The sequence below is a fragment of the Rattus norvegicus genome, chromosome 4 (assembly GCF_036323735.1).
Source record: "Rattus norvegicus strain BN/NHsdMcwi chromosome 4, GRCr8, whole genome shotgun sequence".
Classification (NCBI taxonomy): Eukaryota; Metazoa; Chordata; class Mammalia; order Rodentia; family Muridae; genus Rattus; species Rattus norvegicus.
This window is the reverse complement of record NC_086022.1, coordinates 31384334-31400186: the sequence shown is the minus strand read 5'-3', so window position 1 is coordinate 31400186 and position 15853 is coordinate 31384334. Positions and strand designations below refer to the sequence as shown.

General features: G+C 39.6%; 1 protein-coding gene across 6 annotated transcripts in view; it reads right to left on the bottom strand.

Moving 5' to 3' along the window:
* The window catches only part of Ankib1 (ankyrin repeat and IBR domain containing 1), a 124108-nt gene that overhangs the window by 12314 nt on the left and 95941 nt on the right, over positions 1–15853 (bottom strand). For all 6 annotated transcript variants that reach the window (NM_001134781.1, XM_006236049.5, XM_063286386.1 and 3 more), the window contains 6 exons: positions 10790–10920; positions 4868–5002; positions 3533–3619; positions 3237–3303; positions 1488–1633; positions 400–578 (listed from right to left, as the gene is read on the bottom strand). In NM_001134781.1, the coding sequence (NP_001128253.1) occupies positions 400–578; positions 1488–1633; positions 3237–3303; positions 3533–3619; positions 4868–5002; positions 10790–10920 (745 nt within the window). The remainder of the gene's footprint in view (positions 1–399; positions 579–1487; positions 1634–3236; positions 3304–3532; positions 3620–4867; positions 5003–10789; positions 10921–15853) is intronic.

The following is a 15853-nucleotide window of genomic DNA, read 5'->3' as shown; positions in this document are numbered from 1 at the left end:
GCTACACTCCACACACCCAAAGATCCAACTATTAAATATCAAAACACAAATATGAGCACAGTTGGTAAAGTTACCAAATTCTATGTCCTAAGGTGTTTATGAGTACCACTGCCAGGTCACCACATGATTAAATTTGGAAAGACACGTCAGATTTCTCTGGATAATGAATTCTGGTTCCTCTAATTTAGTCTGCAGAGTTATACAGTAACAGACAAACAATCATTCTGAAAAAATTTTTTGTATTAGGAAAAAAATCATCAGAAAGGATTTAACAAATCTTTATCAGCTATCCATATTGTAGGTCTAAGAAACTTCTGAGAATATGAATGCTAACTAAATAAAACAGTCCTGCCATCGGAGGCTCAGGCCGGTGAGGTTCCGGCAGTGCACGGATTTTACCTGCGCCTGGGAGCATCTGGGGAGTCTGCAGGAGCAACTCCACGAGCAACAGACGCCAAGAACTCTTGCCTCTTCTGCTGAACAAGGCATGCCGCCCTGATGATCTTGTGTCGAGGTGTACGAAGATAAGGCCTATTGACTTTTTGGGCAAGGTCTTCAGTGACCATTTCTAGGTCTGTCTGTAAAGAGAAGGAGAAACAAGAGTTACAAGCTGAACAGCTTAGTAAATAGACACAAAGCACATCTGCTTTCTCAGTCAAGTCGAATTCTTTTGGGGTCAGAAATTAAATTTTGAAATAATTTTCTATTTAACATGCTTTATTATTTTGCATGTTTTTCAGGGTATGAAAAGATGATAGTTTAAGTCATCCTAAAGGCAAGAAGACAACATTTGTTTGATAGGCACTTCAAGAAGGCAGTGGGTACAAGTCACCCAGTAGTGGAGTAAGTCACCACTCAGAAGGAATTTGTTACTGTCTGGATTGAAAACAAAACAAAACATAACCGTACAGTACACTCGGGGCACTGCACAAGCTGTGCACACAGCCGCTGGGATGCAGCCTATGTATAAATGCTGAAGGATTCTAAGACAAAGCAAGGCTACCATGACCTTGAAAGAAATGTAGACTCTAAGTCGGTAGAGGGCAGCTTGAAAAGGTAAAATGGAAATCCGACAGGAGGAAACGGAGGTGGCTTCCAACTAGGGGGTGATAATGTGAGGCTGTGAGGCTGGTGGCTGACTTAGGGGTTTTGTTTTAAATATGTAGTTTTCTGAATTGTTTTTTTGATGGAAAAGATGAACTTTCTGTTCAAATATGCAAGATAGTGTGTTTCATCTCTGAAGTTTAAATAAAGCTTCCATTTTTACATAATAAGAAATAGGTCATATTTGGCCAGTTTGAAATAAACTAATGCTGTAGAAATGTTGCACAGCTCAGAACTCATTTAAAGTCATGCTGACAAATTTAAACACAAAGAAAATTTTAGTTCATTAAAGGTAATTTTTCTTTATTTAAATCCATTTAAAAATAAAAAAAACTGTTTTACTACTCATACTTAAAGTCAAAACAATAAAAATGGCATCTTACTTGCATTAGTTCAAAAATTTCTTTCTTTGTGCTTTTAGGTTCTAAGAAAAATCCATATGGATAAGAACACTTGAGGATGCGCCGAGTTTTTAGAAGAACGTGTACTGCATCTTCGATGAAAGTGGTGTCTGGACAGCCTCCTTCAGCTGCAACGACATTTAGGACAGGGTACGCTTTTGCAAATACATATTTTGACTAAACTAAAAATCTAGACACACACTCATACACGAAAGAAGAATTTATATAAATGTCTTTGTTAAACTGCTTGCTTAAAAAGAAATCTAATTATAATAATTCCTCTGTAAAAGCAACACTGTAAAAAAAAAAAAAAGAATAGATAGTAAATGCCAAGGAACAACTGGTTAACCAATGCTAAAAACAATCAGGGAGAAAAAGGAACAGAAGAAGAATAAGGAGGAGAGAAGGAACTATCTTAATAAGATAACACCAAGTTATCATAACATTCTACTTTAAACTGTAAATGAAAAGAAATTAAGGTGTAGAATCCAAATTTGCTGAAAATCAAACTCATACCTTTAGGAAGATACTACATATGCATGTACAAACTGCCATGAGCACCCTAACGTATCTGTGTACACTCTATCTCTAGGTAGTGTCTGTACTAGACTATAAAAGGCAAAGGGATAGGAACACCCTTTGCCTTTCATTATAATACATGTGAGATGTGGAAGAAGCAGACTGTTTCACTTTCCAATTGTTACATCTCTTTTCTTTTTTTTTTTGGTTCTTTTTTTTCGGAGCTGGGGACCGAACCCAGGGCCTTGCGCTTCCTAGGTAAGCGCTCTACCACTGAGCTAAATCCCCAGCCCCCAATTGTTACATCTCTTAATTTTCAGATTTACTATGTTGCTCAGAACATCTAATATGAATAAAAGCAATAATGTGCACTTACTGAATGTTTACTGATGTCAGACACAGTTCTAATCATGGAGAAACACACACCTGAGACTTTCCTTCCAGCCTCACTGTGGGCATCTCCAGGGTTGTATAAGTACAGTAGAGTCATAAAACCTCTAAAGTCTACAGAATAATAATTAATAGGAATGCCTGGCCAGTAGTGTTGCCTCCACTCTAATTTATTTAACTTTTTTACTGTCTTATTAAAAAATTATTTTCACAAAAAAGAGTATGACATTATTTTATGAACTGAGACAAACATAACAGATCAGTTTTGTGTCTGAAATGTTTTTAACATATAAATTAGGAGTTCCTCAAAAATAAGCAAACCAGAACTTATGTTCTGTGTAGTTGATGTAGATATTGTGTCCCAACGATGACCAACACTCTGTCTGTATTAGGAATTATTAACCTCTAACTTTCAATTTGCAATTCACAAATTAGGCCCGCCCATGGCTTTGCTTCTAGAGCTCAAGTCTCCCAAACCCTTAACTGATGTCTGAAGCAGCTCTGGGTATGCCCTGACCCTCTTGGAAGCTCTTTAGGGATCCACTCACTTTGCCAGCACTAGAGACCAGCAGTGGCACAGTGGAAGGAAAACTACAGGGTGTTTCTGTCTGCTAACAGCAAAGGCTGCATTAGGAGAAGCCCCATAGATACTAATCATATGCCAGCATGCACTCAGGGCCTAAGAGGACTCAGGACAATGCCAGAAGCAGCTCATGGGTCTACTGACCTTTCTTTAGGACACCACTGCCGTCAGCACTGAATGTATTTAGCAGATACATGTGAACACACATACACACACCCCACGCTTATTTTACAACTTACTTTCTTTGAGAGCTCTACTCAATTGCTCCATCTTTTCTTTGGCTGTTTTAAGAAGACGTTGTTCTAACTAAAGGAACAGAAATAAATAATTTAAATTATCTTTATTCCTTTTTCTTTTCTTTTCTTTCTTTCTTTCTTTTCTTTTAAAGACAGGGTCTCCCTCTGTAGTACTGGCTGTCCTGGAACTCACTATGTGTACCAGGCTGGCCTTGAACTCACAGAGATCCACCTGCACCCACCTCTTTCTCTATTCTTAACAGAGTATTTTAGCTCATTCGTAATGATTTGGGACATACCTGATAACTATGCTCATGGTTTTTATATCTTGTATAGTAGTGCATAAATCTGTCAAGTTCCTGAAACCGTTTATGTTTTTTCTCAGCCTAGGAAACAAAATACATAAAAAGACTTTTATTAAAATGACTCTTAAAAGTGGTTTGAGAGATATTGTTTTATTAGTATAGGTAGCAATGCATGCAGATGTATTTATTATTTTGTTGCTAGAATATAATGACAAATACATTTTACAGTTGTCTGTCTGTATTCTCTGTGATGAACACCTGACTCTACATTGTCAATTTTGATTGTATGGCTTACAGACAGATTTGTATCCCTTCAAAATTCACATTGAAGCCCTAACCCAAAATGTGACTTGCATTTGGAGTCAAGACCTACGAGGAGGTGATGGGTTAAGTGAAGCCATTATTACAGATCTATCTTAATGGAAACAGACATCATAGATCTCTTGTTCTATTTTCCAGCCATCATGACAGAGACCAGAAAGTGGGGGTGTGTTGGCAAGCCAAGATGAGCACCCTCACCGAGAAAGTGTCAGGTGGAACTTTTCTCAGACTTCATAGTCACCACAATGGAGAGAGATGGAAACTCATGTTTGATTCTCAGCATCCATATGGTGGGTCACAACCACCTGTAAGTATAGCTTCAGGGGATCCAATGCCCTGACCATGGACACTACTATGTATGTACATGGTACATAGATACACATGTAGGCAAACCACCCATACATAAAATAAAAAGTAAAACAAAACAAAGCCAAAAACACCCCACAACAAACCAACTAGGCTATACTAGATAAGCAAAGTAAGACAACTGAGGAGCTGGAGAGATGGCTCAGTGACTGAGAGCACTGCCTACTTGCCCAGAGGACGTAGGTTCAACTCCCAGCACCCAGAGGGCAGCTTACAGTTCCAGCTTACAGACCTAAGTGCTCCATCACTGTCTTCTGATCTCTGTGAGCACCAGGCAGGCATACACATGGTGCATAGACATATGTCCAGGCAAAACCACCATACACATAAAATCAATAAGTTACTTAAAAAAAGAAACATTCCCTCCTTGGGCCTGACTGGAGGGAAAAAAGACACAAGTACACTATAACATTATACTATATTGCTGATATTATGCTAAAATTGGTTTTAAATCTTCACAAAGGCAGGCTGGATTTGGATTTTTTCATAAAAAGAAAAAATTAAAAGAAAAAGCTCCCAATTTAGAGCTTTTTTTTGCTTAAAGGGCACTCTAAAGTGCATTCAATGTAATGCTTCATCATGAAGACACTTAAATCCCTCCACAGTAGCCGAGAACTCACACCTCGGGCAGGCACGACCTACCTCCACAGTCATCTCCTTGGACTGCTCCTCTACATGCTGGATGACCTCATAGCGCGTGCATCTGTAATAGCCTCCCGTGGAAGAACTATGCTTTTTCCATTCTTCTAAGCAAATCCAGCAAAAGTCATACTTGCACTTTAAAAGGAAACATATGCAGATATCTCCACATATAACTACAATTCACTCATTAAGTAGACCATAATTAGAAGACAATTACACCATTATAAAATGAAAATTCATCTTTTTATGCTGATGGGTTCTGTGTCAAAAAGATCTTCCAAGTGTACATTCTTCTTTTATCAGGACTTCTGGTACTGGTTCACTTGTTTATTTTAAACATTTAAACCTTGCGCCTACCTCTCTAATATGGACTTGACTTTAGAGCTGTCAAGTCATCACGATCCTGAACACTTCCTGTTTCCGTGCTGGTTCCGTGTCTGGCTGTGCACTGCCGTCACCACGCACTGGACCTTTGTATGCGTCTATGTCCTGGGCTTGCTTTCTATTCTACTCACATTCTGTGCATTCACAAGCTGCTGCCATACGTAGTGCCTCAAGTATGGCGGCTTCATGGCACAGCTCCCCGCTACCTTTGTTTTTCAACATTCCCTAACTAAACTTGCTTTGATTTCCCACACGAGCATCTGATCTAAGTCTTCCTGGACGCAGAAAGACATCTGCTGGCATCTGTGTTTGCCATCTTTTTTGTCTTAAAGAGGATTTGAAAAAGATTTTTCAACAAAAGCCTTGCATATTTTTAAATCTTATTTTAGATTCAGAGGGTCTATCTATTTCATCTAGATGTTGCCAGGAGACATGAGGATTCTTATTTTCTGCAAGTTAATTTTGTATTTTGCTACTAAGCTGAATTTTTATTGCTAGTAGTAGTTTATTTCTAGACATGTAGTCAGTCATCTGTAAGTGTGATATTGTGCTTTGTTTCTGAGACAGGGTTTTGCTACATAGCTCAGGTGAGCTGTGCACGCATGACCCTTCTGCCTCAGCATGTAACATGCTAGGATTACAGGTGTGTACCACTACATGCAGCTTTAAAGTACAGTCATATTATTACTGTAGGTTTAGACTTTGTAAGAATTTTTATTCCTTGTTCCTGTTTCTAGTTTCTATATTAAATATTCTGATTCTCCAATTCTCTGTTCCCTTTTTGCTGTATATCTGAAATCCTTCAGATCCCTGCTTTATTACATTAGCTTAGTGGTTTACCTTAGCTTTCCTTCAAAACCTAAGATTTCTTGCTACATTGGTCATTCCTTTTTTGTTACTGCTCCCCCCCCCACCCCTGCCAGGGCATCTCTGTGTATCCCTGGCTGTCTAGGAACTCACTGTGTAGACCAGGCTAGCCTCAAACTCAGAGATCTATCTGCCTCTGCCTCTTAAGTACTGGGATTAAAAGGGTATACCACCACTGCATGGCACAGTTATTACTTTAAAAAATTATTTTATGTCTTAAAAAATGTTCTCATGGAGAAGGAGACGTGGGAAGGAGGACTGCAAGGAGAAGGGGCCGGATGTTGGAATATAAAGTGAATAAGTAAATAATGAAAATGTTTTCTTACTGCTGTTTGTTAATTTATTTATTTTTTGACAATTGAACCACATTTGCAATTTAATGTTTATTTTATATTATTTTAAATGAACATTATTTCAGCATAGTTTTCACTATAGCACTCAGGTTCTAATAAAGTAATATTTTCATTTATAAATTCCTTAATTTCTTGAGTTATTTGAAAGTCTAAAAATTTCCATGGCATTTTAATAACTTTATTAGTAATTTCTAACTTACCCTTTGTGACTATGAATATTACTTGTACTATTTTTATTTTGATTATAATATCATTTAAGCTATTGACTTTAACAGCCAATACTTCAGAGTTTAGTCTCCATGGGTCATGGAGAGTCACCTCTTTGCACTCATTTATCATTTAGCATGCACTTATGCAGTAAACTGGACTTGTTTCAAGGCTTTACACAAATTCTTTTCCTGCTTGACGAAAACAAACTTTGTGACTGCTTTGATACAAATACCCTGCCATGTGGCTTTTTCTTTTCAAAATTAGTGGGAAAATTTACATAAATCAATCAGACATTAGCAACCATGGTAGAAAAGTACAATATAGAAATTTATTAGTACTTTTTACTTTTTAAGTTTTAACACAAGTTTTCCATAGTGTCAAATGAAGGACATTCCTATATTTAAAATAGTTAAAATGTAATTTAAAATATTTAATGGTAGATTTGCATCCCAAGTGAGGTAACCCAGGCACAGAAAGATGAACATGGTATGGATTCATTTATAAGTAGGCATTAGTGGTTAGAAAAAGATGATCACACTACAGTCCACACACCGGGAGAGGCTAAATATAACAAGGAGGGCTCCAGCGGGAGCTCATGATTCTCCCTGGAAAGGGGAAGTAAAACAGATTTTGTGAGTAGACTGAGGACAGGTAGGGGTGGAAACAGGAAGAATCAGGTTTGGGGGGAGGATGGCAGGAGAAAGTATAGGGAGAGAGGAGCAGAATTGGGGGGGGGGAAGTAGGGGCCAAGTGGAATCCTAATGCACTGTAAATTCCCTGGAACCTATGAGGGTGACCATAATGAGGGCTCATGGTAATGGAGGACACGGAGCCAGATGCAGCGATCTTCTAGGTTTCCAGTAGTGAGCCTAGGACACAAACCCAGTCACAGAACCGTGGACTTAGACTCTGTCCTGGCTGCAAGATGTGCTGGGGCAATGGTTGCACAGAACTTGTGGGAGTGGCCAACCAATGACTCATCTACTGAGGTTTATGCAATGGGAGGGAGCCCATGCCTGACACTGTCTGGATAGCTAGGACCTGGAGGCTCAGAGACCTACTGTAGAACCAAAGAGGACTGTGTCCCCTTCCCCTCAAAAAAAAAAAAATCAATGAAATGATTCCTAATAATAATCTGCTATACTCACAGATCAGTGCTTAGCCCAACTGTTATCAGTGAGACTTCCTCTGTCAGCTGATAGGATCAGACCCACAGCCAAATATCAGGGAGAGAGCCCAAATTGGTCCATTAGGTCCTTCCTCTCAGAGCTCAGGGATTCCTTCCGAAGAGGGGGAGGAAGGATGGTAGGAGCCAGAAGGGTCGAGGAAACCAGGAGAACACAGCCCACTCAACCAATTAAGCAGGGCTCATGGGGGCTCAGAGAGACTGGAACAGCAATCGCTGAAGCTGGGATGGTCTGCTCCAGGTCCTCTGCACACATGCTGTGTTATTTAACTCGGGTTTTTTGTGACTCCTAACAGTAGGAGCTGGGGCTTTTGCCTGCTCTTGGGACTCTTTTCCTCCTCCTGAGTTGCTCAGTCTAGCCTTGCTATTAGGGTCTGTGCCTGGTCTTATTGCATCTTGAGATGCCACGTTTGTGGTCTGGTTGCTATCCCTGGGAGGCCTGCCCTTTCCTAAAGGGACATGGAGGAGCAGTGGATTGGGAGGAGGGGCTGGAGCGAGCGGAGGCTTTGGCTGGAATGTATTGTATGAAAGAATAATAAACAAAAAAGAGAGAGATTTTATTTATTTAAATGTGTCTGTGTTAGTATGCACATGTATGTGTGCTTGGGTGGGTGCCCATGCCTGTACAGCAGCCAGAAGATGTTGGGACCCTTGGAGCTGGAGTTACAGGCATTTGCAGGATTCCTGGCTTGTTGCATGGGTCCAGGGATCTGAAGTCCAGTTCTCATTACAGCCCACCAGGCACTCATAATTTCTGACCCATCTTTCTATCCCCCTTATATTGACTATTAGACCTCAAGAAACGCTGGATGGTGACAGGTGCTAATTAGCAGCTGGCCAGCAGGTCCCCTTGGCCACTAGACAGGGTTAGAGTGTTGCTGGGGCTCAGGAGAGGGAGCTGGTGACCCTCCACTGAGGGCCTCCAGCTCCTTCCTCTCCCACTGGGGGCCAAAGCAACTAGGGACTCAGAGGTCCAAGCAGGGGCAATGGAGGAGCTAGAGGATAAAGGGGGTGGAGTGGGTGGAGATGATACAGCATTCTAATTAAAAATGTAAAACAAATTTAAAAATTTCTAAGGGGAAATGAAAAAAGTATTTTTAAAAATAAATTAGTTTATTTTCAGATGAACAAACATGCCATTCTTTTTTTTTTTTTTTTGGTTCTTTTTTTTTTTCGGAGCTGGGGACCGAACCCAGGGCCTTGCGCTTCCTAGGTAAGCGCTCTACCACTGAGCTAAATCCCCAGCCCCTACAAACATGCCATTCTTTATAAAATCCAAATACACTGGGTTTCAGACAATGCAAACTGTCTATTATAATCCACACTGAACTATCAGCAGCCCAGCAGATTATGAAATTATTCACACTATATTATGGATTCAACGTTTAATGCCATGTTCTATTTACAAACTTGACATACACTCTAAAAGGAGTCAACTGTGTGCATGAGGTTATCATCTAGGTAAGTTTTCAAGTCAAAATAAGAATGCCACCTTTTAGGGGTTGGGGATTTAGCTCAGTGGTAGAGCGCTTGCCTAGCAAGCACAAGGCCCTGTGTTCAGTCCTAGCTTCGGGGGCGGGGGGCTATTGGACGGGGATGACCCAACAAAAAGAATCCTACGTTTTAGTTTTATTTTCTTTCTTATTGGAGACAGTCTCACTGTGTAACTCTAGATGGTTGAGAGCTTGCTATGTGGGCCAGGCTGGTCTCATAGATGACCAGCCTCTGCCTACAGAGTGCTGGATTAAAGCTATGCACTACCATGGCTTTATAAACTACTCAGTTTATATTTTTGATTTGAACAATTAAAATAGCATATAAAATAAGATTCTTACATGTTTATTTTAAATAAATGTTTATTTTAAACCCCATAGAATCTCAAGAAACATCTGTTTAATGTAGTACCTTTGTATTATCAGTCTGATTAATTCATGAAAATATCCTTCCAGTAATCCATATTTATCAAGTACTTACTACTGTGCTGTGAAGGACAGAAAAGTAATACTGGCATCTAGCCCAAAGGTCAGCTTACTGATGGTTTATGGTGAATGTATACATCTGTGCACATTTAGGAAATCTAGATCACATTTTCTTTTTTTTTTTTTCCTTCTTTTTTCTTTTTTCGGAGTTGGGGACCGAACCCAGGACCCTGCGTTTGCTAGGCAAGCACTCTACCACTGAGCTAAATCCCCAACCATCACATTTTCTAAGAACAAAACCAAACAGGGACTTGGATATGAGACCATATTTAGCGAGAATGATTTTGTTCGGTTCTTAGCTGAACTAAAATTGGGTAATTTTCTTATAAACCAAGAGTAGGCCTTTGCCTTCTGCTCTCAGGGATTCACTGCCGCCTCAGGAAGCCCATTTCTTTCCACTAATTTTACTATCATATCAGCTTTTAAGATAATTTTGTAGTTTCCATTCTTTTGCAAGTTATAAATCAGTGAGCACTGGCTCAAGGTGGAAAAAAAAAAGTATTGTTAGAGTAATGTTAATAGATTTTATTAGTCTTGACTATTTTAATTTCTTTCACTTTCTAAGTGAGAAAATTACATTGTCTTAATATTTTAAAACATCGCTTAAAAACCTAGATGGCCCTTCTAATAAAGGAAAAATGAGAGTATTACTACAATTTTCAAACAAAACGCTGAAATAGAGGCATGAATTAATATAACCTTATTCCAAGATTGTTAAAAATGTAGGTAGCTTCTTTTTCTACAATGAAACCAGGAAAGCACAGACTTCCTTTCAGTCCTTTAAAGGTTTCAGCTAAGTGGGTCTTTTTAGGCATTTTAAGTTTTCAATGAAGCAAAGAACAGAATTATTTACTTAAGTGATGGCAGAATACCATCTTGTTTTGTAGTATGAACCAGATTAAGCTGTAACAACAGAGCACGGAAATGTGTGTCAGCATCTTACCTTGGCACACTGCATGTGATTGCAGCCCTCATTCTTCTGTATTGGTGACTTACAGTTCGCACAGGGCTTGGAGTTAGTTAACAGCCACAGACAGTTGGCAGCATCCTCATAGGCTTCACTGACTCCGACGACTTTGAGATATTGAGCACAAACATAACACATGGTTAAGCACACAATTCCAGGGGAGGGAACTAGGCTTTTCTTTGCAGGCTTTCTCCATGGTACTCATGTGTTTGTTTTTCCTATTAGTGTCTAAGGCAAGATTTTTTAAAACTTCTTCATTTTCAATAGTATAGGAAGTTCTGTTCCAACATTCTTAGAAACCTATTTGAAAAGAAATTTCTCTGTAAATCTATGCAAATAAAAATGGGGGGTGAACCAGTTTTTTTTTTTAAAGAGTATGTGCTTTGTTTAAAGTAACTACTATATTCAAGAAAATTATAGAAAGAGTGATTACCTTAGACCAGCAGTTCTTTTTTTTTTTAAATAAATACATCTTTTTTAAAAAATTTATTTTATTTTATCTGAGTGCACTGTAGGTATCTTTAGACACACTAGAAGAGGGCATTAGATCCCATTAAGATGGTTGTGAGCCACCATGTGGTCGCTGGGATTTGAACTCAGGACCTCTGGAAGAGCAGTCAGTGCTCTTAACCACTGAGCCATTTCTCCAGCCCAGACCAGTAGTTCTTAAACTGGGGGATGAATGACCCTTTCACAGGGGGCCCCCTAAGGCCAATGGAAAACACACAGTTTGAATGGCCTTAGGATCTGAGACACTGCTGCCCCTTCTCCAGGTGGGTGTGCCCATATGTAGGCGTGCCCACATACAAGTACCCAGAACTGTACTGAAGGATTGCAACATTAAAAGGTTGAGAACCACTGTGTTAGAGCATAGTCTCTTATAATTTTATATTATGTGTATGAATGTATTATGTGAATGTACGTTTCTGCCCTGTGCCTGCAGATGTCAGAAAAGTGTGTTGGGTCCCTTGGAGCTCAAGTTGTGGATGGTTGTAAGCTACCTTGTGAGTTTGAGAACCAAATCCAGATCTTCTGCAAGAGGAACAGGTGCTCCTAACCACTGAACTCTCTCTCCAGTCCCTAAACTTTAATTTCTTAAAAATAGGCTAATTGGAAACAAAATGACCAGGGATTCTCCATAGTGGAAAGTAGTAAGCACCAATATCTGTTTTGTGGGCAAGGCTGGTTATGCATAGCCCAGGCTGCTTACAAATTCAGAACCTGGCCCTCAGCCTCCCGAGTGCAACAATTACACAAGAGCACAACCTTCTCCTTTCCTTCTTCTGTTTTTAATCTGTGATTACTCCAGATAAGCAAATCCAGTAGGATACGCCTACAGCTAATTCATCTCTCCAGATCTCTTTCTCAGATTTATGTAGTCAGTCTGTGAGACGGACTGGCGTCAACATCCTCAGGACAGCTCACTCACAGAACATGGCCAATTCCACCTCTTCCTCTTTCGTTTCCTTTCCATCCCCGCTCTTTGCTGTTTTAGCTAAGGTCCGCCTCATCTCTTGCTAGACAGCAGAAACAGAGAAAACCAAACCCTTCTTTCCCAGTTCCTTTTCCCTCCTACCCTCAACAATACTACCTAAACAATGATCTTTGGAAAATAAAATTCTGCTTAAGATCTTTTATCTACTTTCCTTTGGCAAAGGGCTACAAGATAAAATCCAATCACTTCAGTAGGCAGTGAGAAGTCCTTCATGACCTGACCCATTCACTTGGCAGGCTTCTCTTAGGGATTAGGGATGCCTGGTTTAGTGCTTGCCCTATACCAACTTTAAAAATTTCTTAAATTCAATTTACTCTGCTATAATTTGAGATCTGTAATCTTAAGCAAAACCACAGTTTTTAAAGATTCTAAACATTTCATTTTAACTGCCCCCTAGCAATTTAAAAGGTAAAATTAAAATGTTATTTTTCCTGTTAGATTGGCAGGGATCTGCAGGTTTTGTTTTATTTTCTACCTCTAACTGCACTGGAAAGCCTTACTTATTCTGTAGTGAAAATGTCAGGAGTTATTTAAGAACCCTGTCTGTGGACCATTCAAGTCAAGGCTCTTACTGCATGCACGTTTTAAAAGGTACAGTAAGGTTTTAGCCGTACTGTCCAAATCAGAAGAGAACTGAGACTGTGTTTTAAGAGGAACATTTACCCAATCTGAAGGTATGAGATGACAAAAAGGATACAGTAGCTGGGGATGACTGACCCTTAGGAAGTGGCCCTGTATACGAACCAGGGAGGGTGGGTACTAGTCTTTCCATGGAACCTAGCTGCACTGACCCTGAAAGATACATATATATGTTTTCACCCACAACACCATAGCCCCTGTTGTTAACTCCTACTGGCTTTTAATTCTATACAGCAAAGAGAGGCAACAGCAGTAGTGAGATGATCAGGCCATGCCAGTTTCTACTTGAGAGAAAATGGTTGCGGGAGAATTCACATCAGTTGGTGAGGACAGAGATCTGAGAAGGAACTCATATGTCTACTGTGGCCAAGCTGTGGAGGCAATGCGGTAGAATCTAGACATATTTGAACACCTAATTCTTGTTTAAAAGAAGGGGTCTTTCTTTTCTTTTCAACATCAACATTATTTTTAGTTTAGAGGCTCTAGCATATTCTTATGATCGCATTGTTCATTGTTGTAATAAATACAGCACAAAGCCTCTAGAACAAAGCCACTGTGTGATGCCCAGCACAATACCTCTCTTCTCTCTTGGAGAAAGCTTGCTTCTAACTGTATTGCAGGGATTATATGATGGCAATTATACTTAGGAACTGTCCAGTTACTATTACAATACAACTTCTGCGGAAACACCTTCAACCCTCCTCAGTTCTCTGAACCTACCCTTCAGGACACTTGTGATGCATGTCTGTTCAGTGAGCCCTACTGACTTTCAAACTCTTCCACTAACCTCGCTTTTATGTCTAACATAGCTTAATCTTGTTTTTGTAATAATAATATGATGTGTTAGGCTCTTGTGTTAAGAAATATTAGCTTCATTTAATAGTGCCAGAACATAACAGAATCTATTTAGTAGAACCAAAATGCATACAGCAGGTATACACGTATATCCACATCCCTCCATATGCACTTGCACACAAACTGACACATACACACACACACGCATACTTGAAGGCTGCTTTTAAAGATTGGTTTTAAATAAACCATTTGAATTTCTATTCTGTCATCAATCTTTCAGTGGACATATAAATCGTTTGCAAATTTTATAAGTTTATCATTTTTCACAGACAGTCTAACTATATCTACTTCTTGCACTGATTAAACACAAGAGAATCAATTTAGTGCTTTAAAACACTAATCAACCGATTATATGGAAACCTCTGAACCAATATTTAGTATATTTCTAATACCTTTTCTCATTAATTTGATTGTGTCACTTCTTTTGAATTTCACTATTCAAGGACTAGAAACCTGGGCCTAAGAGAAAACAATTGATGAACTTATAAATGTGGTAAAAAAAAAAAAAACAATAAGAAAGAAATGCTTATGAGAGCTGGTATGGCGGCTGGTGCCCGGATCTCAGCGGCTAGGGAGGTTGAGACAGGACTGAGCGTCAGTTTCCAGTCGGCCTGGATAAGGTAGGAAGAAATTGTCTTAAAAATGCTATGTGAGTGTTACTGTATTTTCTGGCACAAGGTAAACAGAAAAGCTGTTGTAGTACAAAGGACATGCCAGCATGTCACACATTTAGCCGTGCTGCCCCTCCTCAGAACGTCCCTCTGCATGTCTGATGCCTGGGTTACTTCAGTATTAGAGCTGCCTCGCTCGCTCTTGCCCACTTTCAGCCATGGTGGAGTCTCAGACTCACACAGAGTGGCCTGCATAGCACCCCCTGAATGTGACTCAAGTGTGGTGAGAAAACACCTAGGCTTTTCTCTTTTGGAAACTGGGCCTCTCAGTGCAATCCTGGCTTTGCTCCTTTCTGTTAGGTACTTCTCGAACGTGAACACTGCTTCTTTCTTCTATCCTGTTTTCTAACATTCTTCCCAACTCTCCATCTTTCTGGATCAAAATCTCATTTAGAGAATTCAATGGTTATTTTTTAATTTTCAGTCTATCTCTGGCCAACATAAATATTGTGCACACAATTTGCTAATCTTACACTTCTTTCTTCCTCTTACCACAGGATCCTTATCATATGCAAAAGTACTCTTACCAAGGCTCACCACTAACCTTTTCTCAGACTTGGCTTCTACCCCTCCTTCCGGAATAGAAACTTATCTGTGGGCCTGGAATAATTGACCCAGTTTTAATATGGTAAGGGGCAACACTGTGCTGCCCTAATGAAATACTGCCTCTGGAAGAAGGCAATTCAGGAAGAAGAGGAAATTTACATGGCTCAGGGAACTCCTGAAAGTTACAAGATTCACAAGGTTATATCAGAAGTAACCATTGATGGGGAAAGAAGACTTTCTAACCAGCGGGGCTGTCTCCAAGCTGTGAAGGAACTCTAGGAACACAGCTTTTAAGTCATGGCAAGGTGGGGTGAACTTTCTCATGATAAAGCTGCCTTTGAACCCTCTATGCTCCTATAAGTAACCCCAGTAAAACCACAGGTTCAGTAAGCTAGATTGGGTGGAACTGTTCCTTTATTCTGACATGGGCACCCTTTCTGGGCTGAATAGAGATCTGGTCATGTACATGATACAGCATGTAATACTAATTACCAATATCTCAATAGTAACTCTAACCAAGAAAATAGAAGAGTTGTATGATAAAAGAAATTGAAGATATCTTAAGATAGAAACTTTCCCATGCTCATGTGTGATATAATTAACATAGTAAAAATGGTCATTTTACCAAAAGCAATCTGCATACTCAATGTAACTCCATCAAAGTTCTACCACAATTCTTCCCACATCTTGAGAGGACAATTTCCAGTTTCATATGGAAAAACAAGAAACTCAGGACAGCTCAAACAATCCCAAATAATAAAACTAGTGGAGGTCTCACAATTCCTAACCTCAAAATTGTACTACAGAGCTATAGTAATAACATAGCATGTCACT